General features: G+C 43.0%; 1 protein-coding gene across 1 annotated transcript; it reads right to left on the bottom strand.

Moving 5' to 3' along the window:
- Positions 1-782: 782 nt before the first annotated feature.
- Positions 783-10,386, bottom strand: LOC310812037 (calcium and integrin-binding family member 2-like). Its single transcript, XM_083680433.1, has 4 exons — positions 10,139-10,386; positions 3,849-3,996; positions 2,678-2,873; positions 783-1,008 (listed from the first exon to the last, which is right to left on the bottom strand). The coding sequence occupies exons 1-4, from the start codon at positions 10,187-10,189 to the stop codon at positions 987-989; spliced, it is 417 nt and encodes a 138-aa protein (XP_083536559.1). The 5' UTR covers positions 10,190-10,386; the 3' UTR covers positions 783-986.

Genomic DNA, 10,386 nt, shown 5'->3' with positions numbered 1-10,386 from the left:
AAATATGATTGTCATTAAGCTCCAGGTACGTAACACAATACTGGAGGAGAAATAAAAAAAGCTAGTAGCAATTTACATTGCACTCATGCACTTGAAGAAAGATTGCATAGCTCTTGACTGTTCTGCTCTTGGTGCTAAAACTGTGCTTTTTATACTTCGTAAGAATCCTCCCTTCTTTTCTGTGACGCCTTTCAGACAAAAAAGACCTTTTACCACCATCGTCATTTCACCGGTGTCCATTCAATGGATACAATTGAAAACAGTTACTTTAAATAACAGAAAGATCAGCGAGTACTGTAAATACTAGATCCGCTAGTAAAATCCTCATAGATTGTTTAGCACTACTGGTATAAGCACTACTGGTATCAAAATTAGCCCATATTTCATTCATCTTCATCATCATTTCCCCTTAATTTTGCTCCATTAGAGAGAGGGAGTGTCCATCTGTGTCCATCTTAATGTAGTTAGAATTGATTATAGAGAAAACAATCATGCATTAATGATTTTCTCTTTAGAAATGTCTTGATACTTGATTGATACTTGTTTTAGAACATGAGTTGGCCAAAAAGGCCTGTGCTTCTGTGAGAAAAAAAAAACAGGGGGTCCATGATCCTGCAACCAAAGCCCACTGGTTCCTGGTACCATTTAGTTGGGGTTGCATTGGTACAAACACCACTTAGACGGTAGACTTGGGGAACGTTCTCTGGTAACGTTTGGTAGGACAGGCACTGTGCTAAGGTGAGGCTGAGGTTCTGGTTCCAGGTTCTGAATTCTGGGTTCTGGGTTCTGGGTTCTGGGTTCCGCAATGGTGTGACATCAGGTTCTCCAAGAAATTACATCATCTGGGTTCCGCAATGGGCTGGAGACTCAAAGTGACATCAGGTGTGACATCAGGTTCTCCAGGAAATTACATCAGAGGACCCAGGAAGCGGGTCAAGCCGAGGCATATTGACGTCTTTTTCTCTACCCCATCTTGGGGGGTCTTGTCAGATACGTACGTGGAAAGTGCTGGAAGTGGAACATACAGACATAGTAAGTCACACACAGTTACTTACATTTTGGACAGATACAGCCACTTATTTCACGTTACAGAAATTCTTAGTTATTTCCATGGACATTATATGAACATTTTTTATTATTAATACCAAATGAATTTGTTTTTAAATATGTAGATTCATAATAGCAAGCAACACTAGGCACCATTTGCAACCAGATAGTTACCAATGGTGTTACATTTTTGTAGAAGAACCAGAAGTATTGTTACCACATAATTATCTAATAACTACCAAGTGGAGGGTATTTTATACAATTAAAATAAAGTACATTTTGATGTAGATTGTCTACATCTGTCCTGTCTTATTATGAATGGAAGGACCTTAGAAATTGTGTACCACCTGACCTGTCTCATAATTAGCTGACTTTCAGTCAAGATTTACAAAAGCCATTTCTGGAGCAAGTCTGTTCCTGAGGGCAGGATTACAGTATGGTACAGAGCCTTGATACTGCTGTAACCTACAAGCACACGGCTAATAGCGCTACTTAAAGTGAAATAGAGCCACTGTAATGCCATTTTACAAGGGCTGGCCAGTGAACTATTACCAATGTCACTTTGGACTGTGCTTTGGTGGGCAGGATGATAGGAGTTCAGGGGAGGCTGGTGGAGGTAGAAATCGGAGGAGGGGCTCATTGCAATGCGTGGAACGGAATGAGGAAGGGTATCAAACACATGTGTGCTCATTGTAATACATGGAACGGAATGAGGAAGGATCTCCGATTTCTACCTCCACAAGCCTCCCCTGTAGATGTTGTACCCTGTCAAATAGGGAAATTATCATCCAGCTTGAAGCACTTCTAAAGGAGAGATATGTCTGCTGTGTGGGTCAAACATAAAACTAAGGCTAAGGAATTTAAGATTAACTGTGTTTTACAGTTACAAAGATTTCTAGATGTTGCCATTTTGTTCCCCTCATTCCTATCTGGACAGGGCATCACCTCAACTATGGCAACAAGAGACAATATGCTGCTATGGCAACAGTATCTACCTGAGACAACTGCTACAGGCAGAGTCATGTTATGCTGACATGGTTGCCAGGGCAACACATTCTTTCGGGCAGGAAGGGCTCAAGCCAATTCAAAGCAGGCGCTGTGTGATCGACAGATTTAAGGGGCAATATCATTGGCTAGCTAAATGAAGCCTTCAGAAATGGGGGGCTGTTTTTCTAGCAAGTTTCTTTTCGCCTGATTTGAGCTCCCGAATGACAACTATTTACAATACTGTGATGGATTGGTCAGCAATAAAAAGCCTTTGATCAAGCACTATTGGTTTTCTGCATTTTTATCTCTTACTGAAAGCGGTATTATGCAGAGCTGCAGGATACAGTGGTTCACTCTCTAGAACCCCCCCCCCACACACACACACCCTTATACTCTCTAAAGCTTTCCAGTTCTAACCCTTGCATGTATGGTTTTGTAAACTACATGTATGAACTTCCATCGGTTTACCTGAACAACATGGCCTACACTGTAGACCCTACAGTATATTTGCAATGTAAGAAGGTTCAAGTAAGTCCCACATCACATATTTATTCTGTCATAAAACAGTGATTTCATAGAATCAAATAGAATAGCCATGATATGAGAGACGATCGAGGCTTTTGTCAACAAGACTGTAGCGTACCTCAGAAAGTCTGGAGCTTTGGAGATCATGTTCTCAAAGTCGGCGAAGGAGAGCTTGCTGTCGCCGTCCAGGTCGGCCTCCTCGAGGGCCTTGTCACACACCAGGTTCACCTCCTCCGGGGTCAGCTCCCCTTTGGTCAGCTTGGTCAGCATCTGCTCCATGTCCTCCTTACAGATGAAATTGTCTGTGTTGAAATCTGTCTTAAATGAATAAACACGAGTGAATCAACCTTAAAAGCCTCGATCGACTCTCATTTCTCATTTCTCACCCCAATCATAGACTGTTCACCCCACTCCCCTCCGGGAGGCGCTACAGGTCTCTCCGCACCCGAACCAGCAGGTTCAGAGGTAGCTTCTTCCCTGCGGCTGTCACCCTACTGAACTCCAACTCTGCACCTAGGTGACAACCTACCAACCCCTGCACATACCCCCCCGGGACAATTGCACTACTCTTACAGTATTCCTATAAACTGTACATACTGTATCCTCACTTGTACAAACTGCTGTTAATACACTGCACATATCTGTACATACCTGTTTATACTGTTCATACGGCATTCCATATTTATTCTGCTATTTACTCTAATGTTACTGTTAATACATATATACTGCTAAACTGCATTGCCTATACAGCTCATATGCTGCTTACACTGTTCATACTGCATCCTATTTATTCTGCTTATAATGCTACTGCTAATTCATATACTGCTTACACTGCACTACTTATACTATATTGCACTACTATACTGCCCATATACAGCACTACCTGTATATACTGTTCACACTGCACTTTTCTGCTTTTTTGCACTTCTGGTTAGACGCTAACTGCATTTCGTTGTCTCTGTACTTGTACTCTGCACAATGACAATAAAGTTGAATCTAATCTAATCTAATCTAATCTTATACTGCAAGGTACATGCTTGGCTCTGTCATGATGCACTTTGAGCTTTCATGTTTTCACGTTTTACATGTTGTATTGTCGTCAAACTGTTATGTCTGTTGCTCAGACCCCAGGTGCAAAACAAACTCAACCTTCAAGATAAATAGCAGTTTGTTCATTCATTTTTCAGTAACATAGTTGAATAACAATGGCTCTGGTATGAATATGTCAATGCAGAGTATTTCAATAACAAACAACCACTCTCAGCCAAATGACAGGGAGCCATACTCACCATAGATTTTAAAAGCGTATATTGTCTTTAGTTCTCTTGGGGCCATCTCACTGAGCGCAGAGAACATGTCAACAAAGTCGTTGAAGGTCTGGTTGCCTTGACCGTCCTCAGAGAAGGTCTCCACGATGCGGTCTCTGAACGGGTTCTCCTAAAATGTGGCATTATCCATTTCCATAAAGCAAGTAGTTAATAGAAAAGACTCTCAAATGTCTCAAGAACTTGGATTACATTAGTGGCACAGCGGAGGCTGGTGGAGGTAGACATCGGAGGAGGGGCTCATTGTAATGCATGTGTGTTTGATACCATTCCTGATTCCGTTCCATGCAATACAATGAGCCCGTCCTGCACTTTCTGCCTCCACTGGCCTCCCCTGATATGTATGGATCAAGTACTGAACAATCATCTTGGTCATGACAAACAACAACCCCGGACCAACACACACCGAATCATCCTAAAATCTTCAAGTCCAATCCATGGAGAGTACACAAACTCACACCTTCTCTGCGTGCCAGGTTCCATCCATTAGCTACAGCCAGGTACAGTATACAGTCAGTGCCTCTGTCAATCATTACACAGCATTTACGAGGCTAGGCTAGGCTAGGCTAATGCTAAGCTAATTAATGCATACAACTGTGCAGATGAGGCGATGATTAACAACCCAGTGACCTTTGGGCTCCATTTTGGCTCTGTCTGTTGTCAGACGCCCATCATTAATTGATGTGAGGGGCCCCAGTCAGTCAGCCAGTCAGTCAGTGCAAGCCAGACACTGGGAGACCATTTTGGCTCTGTCTGTTGCCACAACACCATCACTCACGGCTCCTTGTTGCTCCAGTCATTCAGTGTGAGCCAGACACTGTTGACAACGTACGGTAACTTGTCGCAGGTAGAGGTAGTGGGAATCTGAGCCTCTAATCTCTGTTTAAATGACCCAGTGTGTGCATTGCCTCAGTGAATGTTTGCTGGGTTGGGCGAAGGGGCGAGGGGAGGGGTGAGGAGGAGGAGGAGGAGGAGGGTGACATATTGAGGCTGACTAATAAGAAGAAAAGCTGAGTCAGCTGTGGGTGAATGGGATGTTGCTCTATTGCAGCAGGGCTATCAGAGCTGGAATGACTCGTCAGTGTAACAGCATGTCTTCTTCTTCTCTGTCTCTTAGCCTACAGTACTGTACCTCTACTGCTGTACCTCTACTGCTGTACCTCTACTGCTGTACCTCTACAGTACTGTACCTCTACTGCTGTACCTCTACTGCTGTACCTCTACTGCTGTACCTCTACTGCTGTACCTCTACAGTACTGTACCTCTACTGCTGTACCTCTACTGCTGTACCTCTACTGCTGTACCTCTACTGCTGTACCTCTACTGCTGTACCTCTACAGTACTGTACCTCTACTGCTGTACCTCTACTGCTGTACCTCTACTGCTGTACCTCTACTGTACTGCACCTCTACTGCTGTACCTCTACAGTACTGTACCTCTACTGCTGCACCTCTACAGTACTGTACCTCTACTGCTGTACCTCTACTGCTGCACCTCTACTGCTGCACCTCTACTGCTGTACCTCTACTGCTGTACCTCTACAGTACTGTACCTCTACTGCTGTACCTCTACAGTACTGTACCTCTACTGCTGTACCTCTACTGCTGTACCTCTACTGCTGTACCTCTACTGCTGTACCTCTACTGCTGTACCTCTACTGCTGCACCTCTACTGCTGCAGAGCGTCTCGGCAAGCCCAACCTTATCAAATACACAGCCAGTGAGAGCAGATGCTTCTGTGAGAGTCTTCACACCTCTGTAAAATATTTTTTCAAAGGGCCAGAACTCTTCAAGTACAGACATTTACAGACTCTAACAAATGTGTATCTCTATACTACAGTATAAAGAAACCCTTTAAAGCCCAGGGACACATATAAGGCTATGTTTTCTCTGTATACAAAATCACCAAACTGAAGAAACGACATACCTTCAGTTCTGGCATGCTGACGATGAGGGTCAGAGGAAGGGTGATATCAGGCTCGTTGGTGTAGTCCATAGGTACTATATGAGGAGCCAGCTCACGGTATCTCCCATGTAACCTGCCAGTCAAATGATAATACATACAAATGAGAATTCCTTTTACTGGTTACAGCTATCGACTCAAATCAAAGCAAATGTATTTTTATAGCCCTTTCTTAGAATACAATTGTCATAAGGTGCTTTACAACAGAAAAACAGACAAACAACACAAACATAAACAACCAATACAGTAAAAACTAAATTAAACTAACAGCCAACCGTAGACCCCCAAAAAGCTTGTGCTTTAATCTGAAGCCGGTGTAAAGAAGCGAGTACCGGAGTGATGTGATCATTTGTGTCGGTTGGTTCTAGTGAGTATTCTTGCAGCTGTATTTTGTACCATTTGGAGATTTTTCAGATGTCAGATATTTTGCTATATGGATATCCACTGTGACTACTTAAAAAAGTCTGTTATTTGTAGGCTATATGTGTATTTCATACAAGCGTTAGTTGCATAATGGTTAAATGACACAAGCAATGATTTACAAACAACGTGCACACACCAACACACACACACACACACACACACACACACACACACACAGCACATAAAACCCATTCTATCCTCCCATAATAACGCAGATTGTTATTTGTATGGCAGCTTCATTTCAAAAGCCCTCCCAGACATCATAAACTATCCCCACACAGCCAGCATAGCATCATGTCTAGTATCTGTGTAACAGTGGTCAGTTAGAATCATGCTCATGTGATATAATGCCAAGGATTTAGCTCTGCAGGCTAACCCTGATTCAAACCCAGCCAGTCACCACCCTGTAGGGATGTTGACTGTAGGTCCTACAGTATGTTAGTGGAATAGGGGGGTGGACCCTACAATTCACACAAACAACTTGCTGGGGTTGTTTAGGGTGATTCGAGGTAAACATAATTTCCGATAATAAACCTGAAAGTGACGGTCTGCTGGCTCACGATTAGCATAGCGCTATACGGCCTTGTCTGTAGACAATAAATAAGCATAGGAAGGCTTCCAGAAGGTCCCAGGCTTTGGCAGAGGCTTTGTGATATGATCATAAATCTGGAAAGCAGATGGAACCAAACATAATCTGGGCACATGGATCACGTATAGCAGGTTCCCTTCCATAGCCTAGACATGTCAATTATAATTGGTGGTTACTGAAATATTCTGATGGCAGAAGCCTATTCTTGGAAATATTCAATCACTGTTGCGAGTGTTTCAACAATGTTCACGTGAGGTAATACATGGGCATGAATAAATGATGAAAACATAATGATGTCCATATGAATCCATATGTCAAGCAGGGAGGCTGGTGGAGGTAGAAATCGGAGGACGGGCAAACGTTTGATACCATTCCTCATTCCATTCCATGCATTACAATGAGCCCGTCCTCCGATTTCTACCTCCACCAGCCTCCCCTGCCATCAAGGTGTCCTTGATTTAGCTTTGAGTTTGCAATTTTGGGACAATTCTATTGGTTCCATCAGACCAGGCAAAACAAAAGAAGCGCAGCTCCAGTATTGAACCCTGGTCTAATAAGGACAAACTCTCCAGTGTAAATTGCCTGATGCCCTGTTACTGAACCGTGTCCACTGAACCCCAAAGCCCAAGGACACAGACAAGAAAAAACACCACCGGAACTCAAGATTCAATACATCTCCTCTCTCTCTCTTCATGACTTTGTACCTCGATAACCAACATAACTAAAATGGCTCCTTATAAAATATTCGTCAGCTCGGGAATACAACTCCGGTCTTTATAGCTGCAGTAGCACTTCCACAGCCAGGCTGGTCATGGAGAGAGCTCTACACCTGCTAATGGCTTAGTAAATCCCCCTACTCTGCCCGTAGCGGGCGAGCGACCCGGCGTCCCCGTGCCTCTCCCTACAGGCTTCAGGTTTATTAGCTTGTCTGTGGCACATCCATGACTGCGCCCATCCGTCTCAGGCACAGTATGTGCGTCATCGCTACTGGCCAGAGTGTCATCTTGTAGGTTTCATTACACACAGGTCTCCTTGTAGGTAGTAGCCAAGTTTGGGGAGCACTAGTCTGTCTTAACCAAAATACAGCAAGGACGAGCAGCAGAAGCAACAACTAGAGCTATCATGACACGGGTCAGACCATAGATAGGCAATATAGAGGGTCCATTATTTCTGTAGTAACGACATTGAATTGTGTGATATAATCTATTGATTGCTTTGTAATTGCTTTGGAATGGATTTTATTATTGCGACATAACAGTGGAGTTGGGGCTCGTTTTTGCAAATATGGCCTTCGGCACATGAAACAATATCTGGCTCGTGGGCTACATGAACAGCTACTTGGTCATCGACTGAGCATGTTGATGAATGAGATAATCAATAACTGGACACATGAACCAACTTCACCAATGGAAGAAATATTGAGCTTTTACATAGAGACCATTGAACAGAACAGAGAACAAGTCTACACTGATCGGCAATGTCCTTGCTCATCCAGATCATCATCATAAGGCATAAGGCATAAGGCAATAGCTAAGTGTTAGCGGAGAGGTACATCTTCAGTCATGGTAATTGCAGATGTAGCATTGTAGCTTGAAAGTAGTATTGAAGTTGACCATGACCTACATTTCAAGAAAACAAACATTCAATCGAGGGAAACTGAAAACACAAGGTTTTTAAATTGTAACCAGGGCGATTCTATTCCATTCTGTCTGGGAGTGTGCTGGCAGTGCTACAGGAAGTTAATTGCTTTAGAATACTGTGGCCAGCAGGATGAGAGGGAGGGACAGCGATGCACAGGTCTTGGACAGGCTCCAGGTTAGAGAGAGGCAGTGTGGAGAATCTGGGGTAAAGCACTACGCTAGCAGATAAGACGCTAGTGCTTAGCAGTGGAGGCTGGTGGAGGTAGAAATCGGAGGACGGGCTCATTGTAATGCATGGAATAGAACCAGGAATGGTTTCATTTCATTACAATGAGCCTGTCCTCCGATTTCTACCTCCACCAGCCTCCCCAGGTGCTTAGAGACATAAGAAATAAACAGTATATTGGATAGTAGATTTATCTGGTTCTGAGAGGCAGAGGAGTGAAGAATACGCCCTGAGTTGAGGGTGGAATCTCTGATTTACGACCTCATTCAGAGAGTACCTTTGCCCCAAACATCCTGTTATTGACATGGACATTAAATTAAGATACCTCTGGAAAACAGATCAAGAAACAATATGGATGGAACAAAGTGGTAAAGTTTCTGGCTTGGCTTGACTTCCCATACTGTATCAGTCATGGTGGATCCTACAGTAAGTTCTCGTAGCTGCACTGAACTAGCCTACGTCATTTGAACCAGTCCGGCTCAGATCAATAGCAGCAAATGTAGGCTTACCGTAGGATCTCTTTCCGTGTGAAGAAAGTGCAGTCCTGCAAAGAGGGAAAATAATAATACAATTATCAATGATTGAATAGACAGAAAGGAACCAGGTTAGTATATGGGATGGGCAGAATAAATATATCCACCACTGGGCATTCATAATAGTAGTACTCTATAAGAATTGGTCAAACATATATGGGGTGCGTGCCAATAGTTTAAGTGCTGTCCCCTCCGATTCTCTCTTCATCTGCACTGATCTAAAAACACAGGACAGGTGGAAGCAACAACAGATCCTTGTAAGATCCTTCACCTGTGACGTTCACACAGTGTCAGTTTAGATGAAGGAGAGGACACAAGGGGACAAAGGCGTGGGGGGGGGGGGGGGGTCATCCCATTTCCTAATGTGAAACCTACTATCACATGCCTAAACTACAGTTACCATTTCTACATTCTAGAAGTGGCTGCTGTACGCAAATTACCTTTAGAATGACCAAGCAATGATTTGGTACTGTATGGACGTTAAACATTTGAGGTTAGACTGGGAACAGATTTCTTTCTACCCTATGCACACACATGTATCTTAACCATCAAAGTGCCAGAAGCCTGATCATAACTCACATACTTACATACAGCCTACAATTTGACTACAGTATCTGTGAACCATCTTCTCAAATGACAGCATCTCAAAAATATTCAGATGATACAGTGTGAAAAGGAAAGAGAGCTATTATCAGGATGTTTTGTTCATTCTGGGCACCAAATGCATTTCAACACATGAAACTCAATAATCTATTTATAACAGTTTTAGTAAATGCACTCTTTTAATGTTAGAATGTAGGAGATGACAGAATGTTCAAAGACGACAGTGAAGAATAGTCAACTGGAATCACATACTGTATGTCTCTATTTGGACATCTTACCTGATATGCCTCAAACTGTTCATCAGTAAATATCGTTTGCTTATTACCCATCGTAGTCGAGTGATCTCTCCATCACACAGATACATTACATTGGAAGTCCGTGGCGATATTTCTGTTTTCGTCATTTACCACGACATCATGTTCTTCTCTTGCTGAACATATTTGACACGTATGATCGAACGTGGATTGTATAACTTGTCCGTTTTCAGATATTTTAAATCTGTAAATGTTTACATAAAGTAGACGTC

Source organism: Argentina silus (genome assembly GCF_951799395.1).
Source record: "Argentina silus genome assembly, chromosome: 11".
Taxonomy (NCBI): Eukaryota; Metazoa; Chordata; class Actinopteri; order Argentiniformes; family Argentinidae; genus Argentina; species Argentina silus.
This window is presented reverse-complemented; position numbering and strand designations above follow the sequence as displayed.